A 20,966-nucleotide genomic window follows, 5' to 3' on the forward strand; every position below is an offset into this window, starting at 1 on the left:
CATGAGTGAACATCTGATCTTATGATGAAAGGAAGGTAATTGCTTCAGCATCAAAAAATGAATGGCCATGGTTTTCTGTTCTGAGAAACTCCTGCTGTAATGTACTGGAGATAACATTAATAGGCTGTGCTACCCACAACCATCTTCCTTTGAGTTTGATTTCAGCCAGTGCACGGCTTACTCCTTGATTCCCAGTGATTCAGTTTTTGTCTGCTTGAACTTAGTTATATTGTATTTGCTTTGATGTCAAGATGCTTTTGTTTTAATATTTCTGGATGGATTAATTTGGAGGTATATATTGTTTTTGAACATCAGTCTACAGCATTACTTCTGGGAAGGTGTCGTGATCCGCATCTTTTGGTTATCCAATGCATCATGCTGTTTCTTGATATCACTTGGCATGAGTCAAATTGAGTGAGGATTGTGCTTTTGTGAAATTTCAGAGCTCTGGAGGTTTCATATAGTTCTGTTTGAAAGGCCAAAAGTTGGATAATACCCAAATTTAAGGTCCAGCTCTATTATTGTACCTGAACAGGCTTGGTGGCAGGACCATGGGAAATTATCTGCTTCTCATTGATCAATACTCAGGCAATATTTATTGGCTAAGATGTGGTCAACCTGTCCTGTAGTCTGTTGAATAATAGGTTATATTACAGGGTTGATTCTGAAACTTCCCTGGCATACCCACTTTATGCAGCGAGTAGTCTTGTCAGGTAGTCCCTGTTTTTCCCTGACAGACATTTGTTAGACTTTGTCAATGAGACAAAATAAAGTTTCACACTTTCTATTCCATCATTGGTAATCTGCTTTGTATCTGGACTGGACCTGATGGAAAGTTTAGGCTTTAGCTGTACTTTCTTTCATCATAATTACAAATGAGACTTGTAGGAAGAATTCATGAAATCCAAATAATTTTTAGTTCACTCTTGTGATTCACCTTCAGGAATAGGTTCTATTGATATGAAAGAAGCTGGTCGATTAACCCAGGAGAAAACCAATGAAATCAGCAAGAACAGAGATTTATCCCCTGTAATGCAACCCCATGCCTGCGAAAACATTTGTAAGAATAAAAACAAAAAATTAGAAGCCAAAAAAATTGTGCCTATTTCTGATGGAAGACATACAAGGGTCGCAGCTTGTAGCAGACCTGAAAAATGGATGTGAGTATTTATATTAAAAAGTTGACCTCGCTTGCTTAACAAACTCAGGATTTTTGAATACATTATACAACCAATTAGTTACCTTTGGGATATAGTCTGTGACTACATAATAGGGAATACGGCAGCCAATGTGTATGCAACAAATTCCCTCAAAATAACACATGACAAAATAATCCATTGAACATGTTGGATAAAAGATGATTAATTTTGGGTTGGCTGAGGGCAAATTATGGACTAAAAAGCATTGTTCTTTTTCATATAATGGTACATGGATTTTTCCATCTCCCTGAAAGAATAGACAGGCCTTGATTATATTTCATCAAAAGGTGGTGAAGCAGCCCTTGCAAATACAGTCTTGTGACTAAAGGGTGAGAGTGCCTCCATTCCATGACCGGAGTTTGATGTTGAAAATGGTGTTGGTTAATCGTGCACTGTGGTCCAATTCATTGTTACATTGTTAGATATCTGGTTGTCCAGTGCAACCATTTCTGTGTTCTTTCCTGTAAATGTTCCAATTTGTGTTTGTTAGTGTCTTGTTGCCTTTCCTTTCTCTGTCCCCATCTCATCCATTCAGCTTTCTATTTTTTCTTCTTCTCTCTCCTATCTCGTCCACATAGATCATTCTCATCTTTAAGAATATCAGATCATCTCAAGATTTTGGCTAAGATTTTTGACTTCAGTCTTTGGAATGAGATTTTAACCCAGAACCAAATACAGTCAACTGAATGGAATCTGATGAAAAGGAAAGGATTAATAAGAATGGTGAGAAAGAGGGAGAGAGAGAAAAGAGAGAAGAGGTGCCAGTGATGAAGAAAGGAATGAGATAAGGGCATAGTGAAAAGCTGGAGGGAAATGAAAGGAGAGAAATGAAAAGAGAGAACACAATATATTTTCAAAAATTGAGATCTGATTACTTCTCTTGAAATATTTGTTCCTGCCTGAATTTTAAATACCTTAATCACAATGCAGTAATGTAATATTCAACATTTTGTAATATTTCAGACTGATACACAACACATGTTTATGAAATGTTATTTTGTGGCAGCTCCATAGAAAGGAAACACAACACTACCATGGATCCGGAATATACTTATAGTGAAGAGGAGGCAGCAACAATGAAAGCACGGAAAAAATACTACGAACAGTACATTCAAGGTCGAAGGTTACGTCGCATGCAAAAGCAGGATCGCAGGTAAACATTCAGCAAAAATATTTTGCTTTGAAGATATACACCCACAAAATCATTACCTCTCTGATCTTTTGTTTAATCCTCATAATATATTCTCAGGTTACCTCTTGTACCAGAGTTTGATTAAATTGGAATTTTCGAGATCAACATTTTGAGTAATTTGAACAGCTTTTTTTTTATTGAACCAAAGGCATTATAAAAGTCTGAGAAGTGTATTTAAAAATAAATGATGTATACGCTCAATTATCCTTCTTACTGCAATAAAAATAAGATTTTGCTGCACTGATATTCAAAACTGAAATTGTGACTTGATACAGCATTATGCAGGTGATATTTCTTGTGTGACAATATTCATATTACCTCTTGAGAATTCACATTGATTTTACATAATTATGCAGTCCGAATTTCCTCTTGTGAGTCATGGCAAAGAATTGAATTGTAAAGGAAATTGCATTTATATTTATTTCTTTGTTTTCATTCTGATTAAAATATCTTCTATTATACAACAAAATCTGACATTTATAATGCTGTAAACTGCAAAACAAACCAGTAAATTATTTGAAATAATGCTGATAACTGAAAAGTGAAGCTGGGAATGCTATATGCATTTCAGGTGTGTGTAGGCTTTTGAATTGACATCTCATTCCTAAACCCTGGATAATTTGCTCCAAGTACTCTTTTGAGTTAAAGGGTTTTGGTTCCTTCAAATAGCTCCAATTTTAGATGGCACTGTGCATCCTATTATTGTCATTGGCTATGCAACTAATACCAGGTAAATGTGAGTCCTGCTTTGGTGAATTGTGCTTAGAAGAGAAGAGCTAATTTCTTAACAGCCATTGATTGGTTCAGAAATGAATGCTTATCCAAATTAACAATTTTGCAGCTTTTACATGGTTTTGTACATAGAAAACAAAACAAAGAAATTCTTGCATGTAGAAAGAAATCAAGACAGAAAACATGACATCCTACCCTGGAAGTGACAACAGAACTATCGGTACCTTATTCCTGTGTTTTCCCTTCAAAAACTCAGTTGCAAAATCCTCTTCTTTTTCCTGAAGTTCATGATGCTTGTACTGTAATTAACTCTGGTTTAACTTTCCATTCCATTTGGAATTATGGAACTGCTTAATGTTCTGGGTAATGCTTTATTTCTTGATTACTGGAAACATGTGTACTCTTAATTTTATGTGAAAGATGTTGAACTTATTACTTATGAATATTAATTCACTCATCAGTGATAACAGTTTTTCTCAATCTATATAATTGATCAAGTGCATTCTGTGTCAGGAGAATAATAATTAGTTCCTCTTACATGATGGTAAACCATATTTGTACAGTTTGTGAGGCCTTTGCATTTTCTCTGAAATGTGATGCCTCCAGTTGTTCACATTGGAATAGCTGAAGCATAATTTGAAGTTCTTCCATAATTTCTTTGCTTTGATATTAAATGTTTCTTATTATTAACCCAAGTCACGACTTTGGCTTTGGTCAACTTGCCCAACATTTTTCAGGATTTGGATACTCAGTTTTAAAAATGGCTCCCCATTTGTAATATTTGTGCTTAACAAATATTTTTTGGAATAAAACAAGATGATGGTTCTTCCTTGTTTTATGTAACTCCAGTGTTCTATTTGAACACTAGTGCTTTTGACATAATATCCATCTGGATTTGTGTGGCAGACTTCCAACTGCCTAAGATTCTCTTGCATTTGCACTGGAGAATTGCTTCTCACATCCTGTGCCAGGTCTGATCAAGTGCAGGCCCCAGAACTGAATTGATTTCAATGAGAATAAGAGGTCTTTAAATCTAATTGGAAACATTTTTTTTGGCTTTGTTTACCTTTTTAATTTATTTGTGTGTGTTTAGCTATTTTCTAATGAATTATTTTTAACTTTCTGAATTATTTACTTCATTTAAAAAATTTCAATTTCCATGTTCAGTGGCATTCAAGAATCCTGTAGCTTTCACAGCTGGCAAAACTGGAGACAGGACCTTGCCAGCCTCTAGTGCTTTCAGGGTGTTTTCAATTTGAGATATCTTTGCTCTGCCATTGTTGCTGATGGCTAAATCATATCAATGGAATCATAATAGTTCAGGACAGTGTGATAAAGCTTCTGTACCAGGATCAGATACAACTGATTTCTTCCATGAAAACCCCCTTAATGGAATGTTTAAAAGGATTTGTAATTTTTAAGAAAGTTTAAGATGAAAATATGGCAGTGCTGCCGGAGCTGCTCAAATGGAATGGGGAGTGGAGATACAGTGCTACTCTGCAGGATCCTACTGCCTGGTCTTAACGCTGATGGCTCTGTGCAACCTTTTAAATGGCATGCTAAAGGAGCCAACAGCAATTTATTTTGAAATCCTGCAACCAATGAGGTGTGCGCCCAAGATAATGGCACTTGTGCTGGACAGCAGACCATGAGAGATTGCAGACTCTGGAGGAGAAGTGGTCCAGTTCAAGGCACCAGGAACAGGGGAGAACATTCCCCATTCAGAAGGAGAAGCATGGGAGATGACTACAACAGCAGACCAGTGAAGGGCTTAGCAGCTGAAGTACCCATACATGCTGGAGACTGACTCATGGGAACCAGAATTTGAGAAGGGATTGGGTGTAAAAGGCTTCCTCATTGAATCAGTGGTTTGAACCTGGAGTTCGGGTTGCTAATTGTTTGAACAGGAGTCTGTGCAGCTGCGGGAATGCTGGAAGCGAGTTCACAAACACTCAGTGTCTCTGAAGGGACTCTCTTTTGTTTCTCTTTATCTTCTTGTCAGGGGTGCCAGGCAATGCTCATGGTGACTCTGCCTTTTACAGTTTATCATGTATTTTGTTTTGTATTATTAAGTGATTGATAATTGATAATTGTTCCCTGAATTTTGTTATGTGACAGGATGAAGTGATTCCTTTTGAAAAGTAAGGTTGAAGAATTGGATTTAAAAACATTCTTGAACTTTTAAAATTTCATCTTGAAAGATATGATCAGTATTTGATCCCAATTGCAATGTGTTAGTATAACCTCCACCCCCCTCCCCCACCATGCCTTATTAAAAAGTATATTCATTCTATATCTTTAGAGAATTTGAAGAGTTCAATAATGCAGTGGATATTGGTATGAGACCAGCGGAAGGACTGAGTTCTCCCAAACTTTCAGTCAAAGATATAACTCAAGAGATACAGGTGTCGGGTGCATGTTCTGCAGTAGTACCCATCCGAAAATACAAACCAAGAGTCAAAGGGGTTGATACACCATCAAAGCCTGTAAGTTAGTTTATTTTTTAATGAAATGGAGCTAAAATAAGAGGCAGTGCTGTTTTCATTAGAAATAAATGTAGCATACCCATGAAGTGCTCTCATTGTTAGAAAGAAAACTGAGTAATTTTGAGTCACTGATCTCCTATCAGGCATTCATTGGAGGAAATCTTTTTCTCCTCCATCTTTGTCATGGTTGATGCTGTGAGGCAGGCTGAGTTCTTCCAGATTTTCAGCATCTATCATGTTTTGCTTATTTTATAACATGAAATTAAAAAAAATATCCTTGTTCTTTAACAATATAACACAATCTTCTGTTTTTTGCGCTCTATTCAATTATTTATTCTCTTTTTTTTCCAAGGCATTGACATGTAGTGATGAAGTTACTCATTGTTCAAAGGTGAGTTGTAACAGAGCAAGGTTAGAAAAAGGGATGGTATCCTATGGTGAAGAAGAAATGATTCTTGTCCTGCTAGAATCCTTTATCTACATATTTTACCAACATCAGTAGTGGCAGCACAGAATTTAGGACTGGATTGTAAAACTCGAGAGAATCACTCTCAAGGAACACAAAAAACAAGAAGAAAGGAGAGAAGGAAGGTAAGGGAAATACTCACAGAGGACTGTAATTTCCATAAAATTACAGGAAATAGACGCCAATAAAAAGATAACATTTAGCAATTAGAGAAAGAAGTCCAAAAATATTTACATTTGTAAAGTGTTTTTTATGGTTTAAAATTCCCAAACTTTTAAATCAGTTAAGTACTTTTTGAGGTGTCAGTATTACCATTTCAAGAAATGAAATAGCCAATTATTTAGTGTTGTTGTTCCACAAATACAAATGTCTAAATAATTGGGTTTTTTTTGGTGTTATGCAAGAAAGAATTGTTGGACAAGATCACATGGAGAACTGGGAATTGTATAGGAGATTGATAGTTTTGCCTTTGTATACTTGTTCCAAAATATTTTTTTCAATGTACTCAGACATTAATGGCTACTTTTCTTTTGGAAGGAGGTTCAGTGTTTTTTTAATCCCCTTTACATTTGAGCAAAGTTATTCTCTGATTACTGCAGGCAAAGGATGGTCTGAATGCTGTCCCATCCTCACTTCAAGAAGAGCATGATTGCAGTTTGACATTAACTCCTCAACAGATTCACCAAATATTGATTGGTATGATAAATATAAATTTATAATTTTCATCTGCATAATTATGTGTAATTGCTGTTGGGTATGATTGTCAAATCCTCTGGAATTGCTTAATGTAGAATTTGGGTGTTCAATAACAAAGTGCCTGTGCTAATATTGTATCCTCCAGTGAGTGGAGGCAAGGCAGAACATTTGTCTTGGTACACAACCTTATGTTTAAAAAAAACACAAAATATTAGATGAGTGGATGAAATTCAACTGATTATAGGAACTCCAAAATCTGCAAATAATAGCAAAATAATTAAGAACAAAATGTGGTGATTGAGGATGGTTACATGCAAATTACTTGCATTAAATCAATCTCAGCCCTTTCAATGTGGTATTCAGGCATAATCAACACTTATTTGAACCATTCATCCCATCTCTATGAAGTAGTGTTATCACCAAATGCAGCCTAGAATTAAAGATGGGGAATTTGTGTGAAGTAACAGTTCACTCTCTTCAATGAGCTCTGAATGTTCTGTATTCCCTATTGAAATTATGAGACAATCAATGATTATCTACTTTCAAAATGCTATGCGATTCCTCAATTTATCCAGCGTTTTTTGTTTTTGTATAATCTGCACAAAAGATAGCATTGGAGCAAAGGTCAATATTGTATGAAATTTTTTCTTCATTGATGGTAGTACTTGTATCCACAAATTAGTGGTGTATTTTATTTTTATCTTACGATGTTCACAAAGACCACTTATACTTTACATTTTATCCAGTGGTAATTGCCAATCTTCATACTATTTTTCAGCAGTTTTTAACCAAAATTGTACTTACTTTTTCAAACTAGGCCCATCTGCAATTGACTTTGGAGAAGTCTGTGCATATTCAACATCAACCCAAAATTTGAATATTGTAAACAATTTACCTAGACATATTTTAATTGAAGTGGATACTGATTGTGCAGAACTACGAGATTCTTGTCCATTATCTCAGGTGATCCCACCAATGTCTACAGCTTATCTACCATTGATATTTGAAAGTACAAAAACTGGAGCTTTTCAAAAGTAAGTGTTAAATGATTTTTCTTTCCAACAGAAAGATAATACAAGTGAAAAATAAGTAACAAAGCCTATGATATTGCTCATTATATGACATGTTCAATTATCAGTTTGAAGAGTTGAATATCAAATTGGTTTGCCCAGAGAAGGCAGAGAATGGTGTAAATGGTTCACATTCTTTATCAAGGTTGATGACCAGTGGTGTTCTGCAAGGATCTTTTCTGGACACATTCTCTTAGTGATTTTTATAAATGACCTGGAGGATGGAGTGGAAGGGTAGGTTAGTAAGTTTGCAGATGATGCAAAAGTTGATGGAGTTGTGGATAGTCTGGACGGTTGCCAGAGGTTATACAGGGACATGAATAGGATTCAGAGCTGGGCTGAGAAGTGGCAGTTGGAGTGTAACCTGTAAAAATGTGTTGGTTTATTTTGGAAGGTCAAGTTTAAAGACAGAATACAATGTTAATGGGAGGTCTCTGAGCCCTGTGGAAGAACCGAGAGATTTTGGAGTCTGTGTCCATGGGATGCTCAAAGCTGCTGTTTAGGAAGCCATATGGTCAGTTGGTCTCCATTAACCATGGGATCGAGTTCGAAAGCTGTATTGCGGATGCATAAGACCTTTGTTGGACCCCACTTGGAATATTGTGTTCATTTCTAGTCACCTCACTATGGGAAGGATGTGGATGGTTCAGAGAGAGTGCAGAGGAGATTTATAAGGTTGTTGCCTGGATTGGAGAGCATGCATTGTGAAGATAGGCTCAAGTCTTTTCTCCTTGAAGTGATGGTCAATGAGTGTCTGTTGTTAATATTAGATTGTTAATGTATCATCCAATGAGTGGAGGCAAGTCAGAACATTTGTCTTGGTACACAACCTTATGTTTTAAAAAAAACCCACAAAATATTAGATGAGTGGATGAAATTCAACTGATTATAGGAACTCCAAAATCTGCAAATAATAGCAAAATAATTAAGAACAAAATGTGGTGATTGAGGATGGTTACATACAAATTACTTGCATTAAATCAATCTCAGCCCTTTCAATGTGGTATTCAGGCATAATCAACACTTATTTGAACCATTCATCCCATCTCTATGAAGTAGTGTTATCACCAAATGCAGCCTACAATTAAAGATGGGGAATTTGTGTGAAGTAACAGTTCACTCTCTTCAATGAGCTCTGAATGTTCTGCATTCCCTATTGAAATTATGAGACAATCAATGATTATCTACTTTCAAAATGACCTGATCAAGGTACATAAGGTGCACCTGTGTGAATGGCCAAATACTTTTTCACAGGGCTGTAATAGCTAAAATAAGGGGTCATAGTTTGAAGGTGCTGGGAGTAAATGCAGGGGTGATGTAAGTGTTAAGTTTTTCAGACAGATAGGTAGGGTGCATGGAATGCACTGCCTTCAGTGGTTGAGGAGAAGGATACAATTGGATCTTTTAAGATACTATTTGAGAGGCACAGTGAAATGAGAAAAATGAAGGATCATACAGTAGGGAAATTCTAGGCAGTTGTTGTAGTATTTTTATTAGGTTGGCACAGCTGAAGAGCCTACACTGTACTATAGATTTCTATGTTTAATATATACAGAAATTGATGCATATCATTGCATCTAATTTGATCTTCTGATTGGTTGTAAAGTTCAAACTTTCTTTTGAGATTTCCATGTTAAAAGAAGCCATTAATCTATCATATCTGAAATTTTTTTCACAAATGGAGGAGGATGAAGAGAGCATGGCCAGGATGGGATGACTTTTTCAAGGTGATGGCTGCTTCTCCATAGAAGTGGGAAGTTTTGTTGGAATTGATGGATAGGAGGGTGATTTTTGAGATGGTCTCAGCTGTGATCACAATTCTATATAGTTTCTTGTGGTCCAGGCAGAGCAGTTCCCGTACCACACAGTTTTGCATCCTGGCTGGATATTTGTGATGCTGCATCTGTAGAAGTCACTGAGGGATGCAGATGACATGTCGAATATCCTCTGGCCTTTTTTTTTAATACTTTATTTTAATTTTGTGGTATAACATGTATTGAGAAATAACTATTACTTAAATACATAAATTGAAATTTTAAAAAATCAATGGTACAAGTTGTCCATATTTCCAAACAGCCCCAACCCCCCTCCCCCAAACAAAACCTGAAATAGAAAAGAAAGAAGGAGAAAATGGATAAGAGAGAAAAATAGAAAAGCAGGAAAAATAAGAAAGAAAGAAGAACTGTCAGGATCTGGGATCCACTTCAGAGGATCTAATTCCTTTTCTTGCCTAGATCTCAAATAGGGCAAATGACAAGCATATAGAACCAGGTACAGAATAAGTATCCCTAAATATCCCCATCTTCTGCAAGTGTGGCTGCCATAACTGCAACAACATGTTATACTACTTCCTTAGATTAGAAGTAATTTTTTCAAGAAGCAAGTATGGACTTCCGCATTCCATCGGGCTATATCCAGAAGAGAATCAGGCTTCCAAATAACAGCAATACATTTTCTGGCCACTGCCAATGCAATTTTAAGAAATTCTAATTGGTCATTAGACAGCCTCATTTTAGGTCTTATGTCCACAATATTTCCGAAGAGAAACAATTCAATACTTTGTGGCAATTGTTTCCCAATAATCTAGTTAATAAAATTCTTAAATTTTCCCAAACATTTTTCACTTTAGACCATGGCCAGGTGGAATCTAAAATGTTCCTGTTTCTTCCCCACATCTAAAATATATATCCGATATATTAGAATTTAATTTATGTAATTTCTGCGGAGCAAGAAGTTGTATTGGTCATGCTATCCTGACATAAATTGGACCATTGTTTATCACCAATGCTAATACTCAGGTCTGATTCCTGCCTTTGTTTTGATTTGTATAACTCTTGCTTGGGAGTTCCCGTCTGAAGTAAAGAATATATTGCAGATGTAAACTTCCTCGTGATCCCCTTTCGAATCAGGATCTCAATTTCACTGCACTCTGGTTACATCATCTGGTCCAAATTTGTAGCAGAAGATTGATATTAGGAATATTATATCTATTTGTTTCAAACTGCTCAAAAGACACAAGTTGCCCTTGCAGGTAACAAAATCTTCTACATACCTGATGTGATAGTACAGGATACTATCACCAATGTATATTTGTTTATATTTTCTTATAGTTGTGATTGGCTGAGAGCCGTAGCCACGCCTACTGGCAGGTCATAAAGGGCTGCTCCTAACCAGACCCAGATCAGTCTGGACTGGTCGATCGTGTTGTAATACACTCCAGTCTTTTGTTGATTAAAGCCTTGGTTTGAGTTAACAAATCTTTGAGTCATTCGACGCGCTGCAATTTAATCAACAAAAGTTTCAAAGGATGGAGCGAATGCTCCGACCAGAACGCCTCAGCATTGATGTGCAGTCGGCTACTGCCCAGAGTGACTTTAGGCACTGGATGTGATGCTTTGAGGCATACCTGCAGCGATCAGACCCCATCATGGAGGAAGACGCAGACAAACTAATAGTGCTAAAGTCCTCAGTATCCTCGAGGGTCTACGAGATCATCCAGGACGCACCCTCCTACAAGGAAGCCATGGATGTGCTGAAGGGACTCTACGAACAACCTGTGAACAAGGTCTGCCAGGCACATGCTGGCAACCAGGAGGCAGCAGCCCGGTGAGTCCTGCAGAGCCTATCTCCAGGCACATCCTTTCCAGTTACTGGGGAAAGCATGTGCATGCACCGAAAAAACTGCGGCTGGGATCATTGATAACCTCATCAGAGATGCTTATGTGACTGGGGTCCGATCTAACGAGGTGAGGCAACAATTGATGGAGAATTGGGGAGACAGCCTGGTTAAGACAGTGAAAATCGCTGAAACAATGGAGGCTGCAGCCCTAACCATGGATGCTTATACTCAGGGCTGGGACCCTCGTTATGATGAAAGTAGAAATCCTGTACTTAAACCAGCCTCCCCATGCCACATCAATGGCCTCAATGCCCCCGCACTGCCCAACGCGGCCCTGAAGTGCTACTTCTGTGGGAAGGAGAAGTACAGCAGATCCCTGTGCCTGGTGAGGAAGGCCCGATGCCAGAAGTGTGGGAAGAATGCCATTTCGCCGCTGTCTGCCGGTCTAAAATGTCCATCGCCAAACACAGTGCCTCATGTGAGGCCCAACTGTGTTCCCCAAATTCAAATCTCCCGTCCTCAGACCTCTCATCCAATGAGAGCAAGGGATCGACCGTGCGGCAATGCTTGACGTCACGATGCAAGCACCACTTGCGGAAGACTCTGCCCACATAACTCCCCACCCTCGCCGCAGTGATGCTGATATCCAACGCAGCCCACCCACCCAACGGAACCTGCGAGCCCGCAGGCCCCGAGAAATTACCTGCCGCTGTGCTTACCGCCAACTGCGGCCGACCCCTACCTGCTACTGCCGCCGACTGTAGCCTTGGTTTGAGTTAACAAGTCTTTGAATCATTCGACGTGCTGCACCTGATCCCTTTCTGAGACCAGGCATGTCAAATCTTATTATCCATTGTTAAAGAAATTAATCTATTTTGAGTCGAGGGTATTTTGAAAATCTTTTTGTTCCAATTAAATTATTTAATTTATTCCAAATATTCAAAATGTTTTATTAGAGGTGTTTCTTTTCCACCAGAAGTAGATTTTAGTGTCTCATTTATATACAAGATCTTCTGCTACTCTCTCTTCGATTTTGTGCAGTTCAATTTGCACCCATGAAGGTTTGTCTTTTCTGTCAAAGAGGGAAGTAAACAATTCCATCTGGGCCACTCAATAGTAATATTTAAAATTTGGAAGTTGCAAAGCCCCAGTATGGTATTTCCAAGTTAATTTTTCCATGGAGACTCTGGCTAATTTACTTTTCCAAAGAAACTTCCTAACCAATTTATTCAAATTTTGAAAAAAAACTTCTGTTGTAATGGCACAAGAACAGTCTGTATCCTTAGTCTTCTATTGACAGTGGCTTTCTTGGCCATTGCATCAAAGTAGCGGGACCAGGTATAGTTGTTGGAGATATTTTTTCCAAAGAACTTAAAACTAAAAACTATTTCCATCATTGATGTGGATGAGGAGGAAGGGGCATGAACTCCATCCCTCTTCCAGAAGTCTATGAATAGCTGCTTGGCTTTGCTGACAGCTGAGGAGAGTTGCTATTCTGGCACCAAACCACGAGATGCTCTATTTCTCTTGTATATTTTGATCCTTTTTTTTTTTGGAGATCCAACCTATGACACAGTGCTTTCATTTTTTAAATTTATAGATGGAGCTGGGATGATGTGCTGCTGGGATCGGTGCTGGGTCAACTGCTGTTTTTTGTCTATATTAATTACTTTTCTGACAATGTAGTAACGTGTTCAGTAACTTTGAGGCTGACATTAAAATTGATGGTATAGTGAGGAAGGTGATATGAGATTACAGATGAACTGAGAAAGTGAGCCAAGAAATTTAACTCTGACAAGAGGAAGGTTTTGTACTTTGGTTGCTAGACCAGGGCAAGAGGTTCACAATAATGATAATGCCCTTGAGAGTATTGAGGAACAAAGGGACTTTGGGATTCAGATACATAATTCCTTGAAATCAGCAACATGAGTAGGCAAGATGGTTAAGAAGGCATTTGCAATGCTTGTCTTCATCTGTCAGGAGAATGAGTACAGAAGCAGGGGTGTGATATCTCTGCATGATGTTGGTGAGAATGACACTTAAAGCATTGTGTGCAGTCTTGTTGAGCTGGAAAGGATGTGGTAAAAATTCACAAGAATGTTACCAGGACAGGTAGGTTTAAATTAGGAGGGACAGCATAGACTTGGATCATTTTCACAAGAGTATAGGAAGCTAAGGATTAATAAATCATGAGGGTAAATAGTCATATCTTTTCCTTAGAATAAATACAAAACTAGAGGTTATAAAAGGGATATAAAATAGATTTAAAAGGGAGCTGTGTACATGGAACAAGCTACCAGAGAAAGTGGTAGAACTAGAATAATTAAAATGCTTGAAAGGCATTTAAACAGGCATGTGATTGGAAAAGTACAGAGAGATATAAACCGATCTAGTTTGGTCGCCATGGACACGTTGTGTCAAAGGGCTGGTTTACTTGGTGTAGAATTTTATTAATCCAGGCACTGTATGTTCTGGTAATGGATAACTTTCAATCAATCAATTTTTTTATCAATGTAAATAAACATTAATACTTTTAACTATTTCCACCCAAAAATGTCACGTACAAAATTTAATAACCTTGTAATTTTAAAGTAGCAACAAGGATATTTTATCTGAATATTTTGTGAACATAATTGATGTTTGGAAATTGAAAATCTTGTTGTATAATTTAAAAGGCTCCAGTAGTTCACCAAAATAATGATTCCTCTGAAAGATTTGAACTGATTTCAGCAGACTGTTCTGATGATGTTTTTTTCTGAACTGCACAATTGAAAATTTATGTTCTGCAGGTTACTGAATAAGAATTAGGGGTTGGAACTGAGTGCAACAAGCTTAATTATTTTTGAATCACCATTCCATGTTGATTAAAAACCATATTTTGCAATTAATGTCCCAATGAAACAGTTTGGTTTATCACACTTTCACTCTAGAAGTGAACTGATAATTTGAAATATTGACAGAGCTTCTAAAAGGACATTTCTGATTTGCCTGTTTTAAGTATTGAAAGCTTTGATTTCAAGGAAACATTGAATAACTTGAGTGTACACAAAATTAATATGAACTGAATGACCAATTTCTGAAGTTTGATCAACAATGATTTGAATACCATTACAGAAATGAACTATACTTATTTCACTCATTTTTAATTTTAACATGAAGTCATAAAAAGCAGAATAATACAGTGCAGTGAAGATAATTCAGCTTTCCATGTACGTAATGATCAAAAATTAAATCTTCATTAATTCTTCCCAATCTAAACATTCACCTTGCATAAATTTAATAATTACAACCCTGTCAACCTACTTGCAAATCTACTCTCTACTTTTTCCATTTCCTGCCTGAGGTGGATTGACTACAATTATGTGCAATACTTGCACTGTTGTGCAACTCTGTTCTCAGTGATCTTTTGCTCCTAAGCTCTGTCCCCGGACAGAGTATCTGAATTGCCTTCTTAGCCATCTGTATGTTGTCCTGTCATTTTGGGATTTGTGATCATTCCTCTTCTCATCTGCAAACTTTATCATTTTTCTGTATCAACATCCTCATCATCAACTACACCCTCAAATTTAATTATAATCCACAAATTTTTAACTGTGGCTTCTGTGAAAACACAAACAAATTAATGATATACATATCAAAAAGCAGGGAATGCTGCTGAACCAAATGGAACCTCCGAGATTGCAACCTCCAGTATTTTGTGGAATCTTGGAAGTTTGTTTTGATACTTTAAATGGATTTGGAATGATTCATTATCCAGGTGTGGAACAGAAATCAACATTTGTTGCAATTCATGAGCAATTGAATAGTTAATTACAAATCTTCTTGTGAATGGTTCCCCCCCAACCCCTTCCCATGTCACAATAATATATTTGCTGAACTTTAATTTCCATTGTAGTTTGTGGTTAAACCAGGCAATGGACTAATAAGAAGTCAAAGATTATATTGCAAAATAATTAGATTATAAATAGTATAGTTCATAGTAACTAAAAATGCAATGTCAATAACATTACTTTTAAATTGGTAGCACAGAAACTTAAGCCAATTTTCTTTTATTTTGCAGATCAATTACCTACACAATAAATAAGACCCACACTGGTCTTGTGGTAGTAAGTGCAAAAGTGGTTTGTGTTGCTCTTGAGCTGTCAACCAAGGAGTTGGTTTTGACCCCAAGCTATGGACTCCTGCATGAATCAGGCTTAAAGGCAACAGTGCGGCTCTATAACAGAAGAAACTACCCTGCCCAGTTCAGCTGGAATCCAATCCTCACAGAAGCAGGAATGGCATTCTTCATCCGACCTGATGGAGGTAGCTTATTTAAAAATGAACTGAACTTGGTGGGAAAGAGGAGCTTCAAAGGGAAATCAATCAGAACCCTGTGTGAATGTGTTTGAGACTTCTTCTTTGGCTTGGCTTCGCGGACAAAAATTTATGGAGGGGGTAAATGTCCACGTCAGCTGCAGGCTCGTTTGTGGCTGACAAGTCCGATGCGGGACAGGCAGACACGGTTGCAGTGGTTGCAGGGGAAAATTGGTTGGTTGGGGTTGGGTGTTGGGTTTTTCCTCCTTTGCCTTTTGTCAGTGAGGTGGGCTCTGCAGTCTTCTTCAAAGGAGGTTGCTGCCCGCCAAACTGTGAGGCGCCAAGATGCACGGTTTGAGGCGATATCAGCCAACTGGCGGTGGTCAATGTGGCAGGCACCAAGAGATTTCTTTAGGCAATCCTTGTACCTTTTCTTTGGTGCACCTCTGTCATGGTGGCCAGTGGAGAGCTCGCCATATAACACGATCTTGGGAAGGCGATGTTCCTCCATTCTGGAGACGTGACCCACCCAGCGCAGCTGGATCTTCAGCAGCGTGGACTCGATGCTGTCGACCTCTGCCATCTCGAGTAACATTGACAAAAAGTCCCTGGAATGTGGTTTGGAGAAATGCAAAGAATAGATAATAAAAAATAATGAGATTGTTTTCTAAAATGCAAGTTAAGCAAATATTATTTTGTCCTATTAACCAGATACTTTTCCAAATAATATGTTTCGAGCCCAAAGGACCTTAAAACCCAGCAGCAACAGTCATTCATCAAGACAAGTGGTTTTTAAAACAAAAGTTGTCTTTAATCAACTTTAAACATGAAAACAGAATCAAACTTTAACTTATTTCTATACTTAATTAACCTCCTTCTAAATCTAAGCGCATGTTTATGTAATGTTTGTGTGTAAATTTAAGAAATGTTCTTTGGTTCACAGTTCAATCTCACTTCTCCTTCTTCCAAGTTCTCTGGATGTATGCAATTCTTATACTGTGCACAGAATTCAACATGTATAAAGTTCACCAGGCTTTGGTGAGTGAAAGGAAGGTTCTTGTAGGGTTTGCAGTGAGAAATTTGTTGTTCCAGGATTTCCACAAATGAGATACCACCATTAGTCACCTCAATATCTTGCTGATGAAACTTGACCTATTAGGGTAACCTCTTGCTTCAGGCTATCACAGAGTTCCTTTCTGCTCTGCTTATTCCAAGAGAAACATCAGACAGATAGCACTTCCAGCCATCCACTGCTCTGGAACTTTCTGTTTCCAACCAGCTCTTCCTGGCTTGTTTCAGCCGTGACTGTTCAGTCTCTTTTCAGTGTCACTTTTCTTAAATTTACACACACATTACATACACATGAGTTTGTCTAGGAGGGCTTGTCTTCTCTTCCTCTCTCTCTCTCTCTTTCTCTCTCTCTCTCTCTCTCGCTCTCTCTCGCTCTCTCTCTCTCCAACGGAGACTGCCAGAAAGCCCATGTGACTCTCTCACTTGTAAAACCCCACCTTCTTCAGCAAACCACAGGAGTTCTTCTCCTTGTCTTAGATAAAAAATCCCAGGAGTGACCTTTCTGTGAGCATACTGTAAGTACTTTTTAACAGCCAGTTTGTCTCCTCTAAACAATGGTCTTTCATGCCATCATTTCAATTAGCACTTACTTGTGAAATGTGCAGAAAAGTCTCCAAAGATCCTGCAATGTTACTGAATATGAATTCTTCAGTATTTCAAATAAGATCTGTTTTAAAATGTGTGTATGTATGTAACCTACTCTAAATCTTACCAAATTCTCCCAAATATTTATCCTCCATTACAAATACTATAATCTCTTTTCTTCAATCTATGGAGTCCCATCTTCTTTTTAAATTTTCTACTAATTCATCTCCTAAGAAAATAGAGTCAGATTACTGGCAGTTTATTTCAGGTGAAGAAGTTTCATGGAAGGAATGAGCTTGATTTGCTGAAGGGCATTTTTCTATGTTGAGCACAAGTTATTTCATGTAGTGCAATTTAGTTGTGCATATCATGGCATTCTTAAATTGGGTTGAATCAGCCATCTTGATTGAAAAGGATTTTTTAAGTGTTAAACAGCTGGATCCTTGAAACAGCACACGAAACCATTCAATTTAACTCTGGCAAGATGCCAACTTTGTGCTGGCTGCTATTTATTGTGAACGGATTATCCAATTAATGTTGACTGCACTGTTGGCTATGGATTTTTCAGAATGATTCAGTATCGTGCATTGCTATTGGAAGTTATCTTGAGTCTAGAGGATGAAGGGAAACTAATCTAGGAAATTATGAAGAATGGTACAACATGAGAAACAAACCATCTGGCTTTTGGACTCTGCATTGGAAGCCATCCAGCCACATACTCTGAAAGCATTTGGCTAAAAGTTCTGAAATCCAATGAAAGGAATCATAGGAAATGGCTTCATTTCTGCATGATATTCGATGGCTTCATGTAACCAATTAAAATGTGAATGCACCATCAAACCTCTTATCCAATGAGATGCAGCAGAAAGATCTCATATGGCTCATTTCATCAGATGTACACTATTTACTAAATGACCACCTCTGTCAGTTTGGGCTTCAATTATTTTTCCATTGTCTTATACATCCAGTACTGCTGTGCACATCTCACAGAGTCATTGAGTTCCAAAGATGAAGATTTTTTTTTCGAGACAATTCTAGTGTTATCTCTCCATTGCTTTGAGATTCCTGCTGTCAGCTGATCTCATCTAAGTGCCAAGGACAGCAGGGAAGACATTTTTTTTTCTCAGCCATAAGTTTTGTGTCTTGGAAGTAAATGATATCCTTGACAGGGAGGAGCTTTAGTCACAAATCCACAATCTCATCTTTCACATCCAGGAAAAGGAAGATATGCCAGGAGTTCTAATTGTAAACATGTTCACGAAAAGAGACTGAGCATTTTAGTGTGGCCAACTGTTCTTGTTTTTATCATTGATGTCCAAATCCTGAAAATCAAGCAAACAAATAACTGAAATTAGCAGAGAAATGTGATCAATGTGATCAATTCTGAGAGGCCAGACATTTGCAATTTATATCAATGATCGTGTATCATCAGGCAAACTTGAATATATTATACGATGTCAGATGGCAATTCAGACAGTTCATGTTTATTATCATCTGATTATACTTCTACAGCCCAATGAAAGCATCATGGTGCACACAAAAAACACATAATATACAGTACATAATGATCACATAAATAATCAAAATAAATAACTATAAACATTTGGGATGGTTTACATGGTTACAGGATTCAGTTATTTAAATCTCACAGCCTGTGAGAAGAAACTATTCCCCAGCATGGCAGTCCTGATTTGAATGCCCCTGTAGTTCCTTCTTGATGATAGTAGATTAAAGATACTGTGTGCTAGATGTAAAGGATGGACTATAATTTCTCGAGCCTTATTTAAGTAATATTCCCAATAAATGTTGCCTTCATGGGAAAGGAAGACCCCAGTAATCCTCTTGCAGTTTTAGTTATCCTCTGAATGGACTTCTAGACTGATACTTTGGAGCTATCATATTTCATAATGGCAGGCAAACAGGAATGGGTCCAATATCACTGGAAGGTGTGCTTTCATGCATTCCATCACCTGCCCGCTCATAGCACTTAATGTTTGTAGATGTCACTGCCACTGGGTGGTAGTCGTTTAGTCCAGTTACTGTCACTTTCTTGGGCATATGTGCAAAAGTGATAACGCACCCTTTTGTAGACAGTGGAACAGGTTAATTTCAGGCAAAATCTAGAGGGTTATCGATTTTTATAGATCTCACAATTCCATTTGTTTAACATCATATTGCCTCAGATACAAATGGTCATTTATATAGGTTTGTTAAACACTGATTAAATGTATCATTGATTTCTGTTGGGTTATGTGAAACTGAGCTCATTTCATTCTGGATTGAATTTATTGTTCTTGAACTCTCCTCTGCTCTCAATTGCCAGAACAAGACTTCATGTGCTTTTTCTTCTGGTTCATAATGTCATTGTTTAGTTCTTAGAATGTTTTTTTTCCCAATTTTGTAAGTGTGCAGTGGACTGTACTTGAGTTTTTTGTTTACACGCACTTTATATGATTCTTTGGAGCTGGACTGTTGAAACTTCCTTTCCAATTGCAGAATTTCTGTTTCCAGTTCTTATATGTCTGCAGTATATTTCTTATTAATATCTTATTTGTGTGAGATTATCTATCTCCTAGAGTAGGCTTTTAATGTGTCCCATTGAATAAAACTATACAGAGCAGAGGGACAGTTTATCACACAGAACAACTTCGTCTGATTGGTAATGAATTGGCAAAATTCTGCTTTTTGGAGAGAATTCAGATGCTCTCTGTATGAATTAGTTGATTTTTCCATCATCAGAATAGAGAGAGTCAGAGGCAAATGATCCGACAAGGTTCTATATGGGTATTCAGATTCTAATGTTCTGTAAATTAATTGTGTTGATAACAAAAAGAGATCAATCCTAGTATGGAAGTAGTGAGGTGTGGAATAAAAGGAAAAGTCCCAAGTTCGAGGGTGTGTTTGCTTCCATATATGTCAAATTAAGATCTTTCATAAAACCAAAGTGGTTTAGCCTATTATGAGCTCCTGTTTTAGTAAAATAGGACCATCACTGTAAGGGATAGTGTAGACAGGAGGAACTGAATGATCATAGTTAACGTTTAACATTTCACACAAGCACCATCACAATGCAATTCACAGCCCAGTGACAATTTGATACATTGGAAGAACTGAAGGAAGGCTTGTCACAGATTCAATGCATTTGCAAAGACATTGTAATTTTGCTTGGGGAGAACCATTCTGACTGCTGAAAGGAAAACAGCTTTTTAAAGAAGGCTCTTGTTGCCAGCTGTTTTGTGGAATTCAGAGCAAAGCATATTCTATGAACGACTGAGCCTTTTTGGTGGATTTACCTGTCCCAGAATAGTCTTTTGGGAAGCAAAGTGCTTAATTTTGAGTGTGACTAACAGTGAGGGTCACTTGGAGAGACTGGTGCCATGATCTTGGAAGCTTCATTGAGGCTGCCCAGTTTGAGCCTCACCTACAAAAGGACCAGGAGTGTTGTAACCACAGCTTATGCGGATGGATGTTTCTTCAAAGGCAACGCAAGGAGAATTGTGAGCCTGTAGCAGCCAGAACTCCAGTCTTTTCATCAGTTCAACATTAATTCTGGG

At 37.6% G+C, this 20,966-nt stretch overlaps 1 protein-coding gene across 6 annotated transcripts in view; it reads left to right on the forward strand.

Moving 5' to 3' along the window:
* Positions 1-20,966, forward strand: part of LOC138738909 (cilia- and flagella-associated protein 47-like) — a 614,550-nt gene that overhangs the window by 167,401 nt on the left and 426,183 nt on the right. For all 6 annotated transcript variants that reach the window (XM_069890090.1, XM_069890093.1, XM_069890088.1 and 3 more), the window contains 7 exons: positions 944-1,160; positions 2,206-2,352; positions 5,426-5,609; positions 5,962-6,000; positions 6,675-6,771; positions 7,589-7,805; positions 15,521-15,765. In XM_069890090.1, coding sequence (XP_069746191.1) covers positions 944-1,160; positions 2,206-2,352; positions 5,426-5,609; positions 5,962-6,000; positions 6,675-6,771; positions 7,589-7,805; positions 15,521-15,765 — 1,146 coding nt within the window. The remainder of the gene's footprint in view (positions 1-943; positions 1,161-2,205; positions 2,353-5,425; positions 5,610-5,961; positions 6,001-6,674; positions 6,772-7,588; positions 7,806-15,520; positions 15,766-20,966) is intronic.

The sequence above is a fragment of the Narcine bancroftii genome, chromosome 7 (assembly GCF_036971445.1).
Source record: "Narcine bancroftii isolate sNarBan1 chromosome 7, sNarBan1.hap1, whole genome shotgun sequence".
NCBI lineage: Eukaryota > Metazoa > Chordata > Chondrichthyes > Torpediniformes > Narcinidae > Narcine > Narcine bancroftii.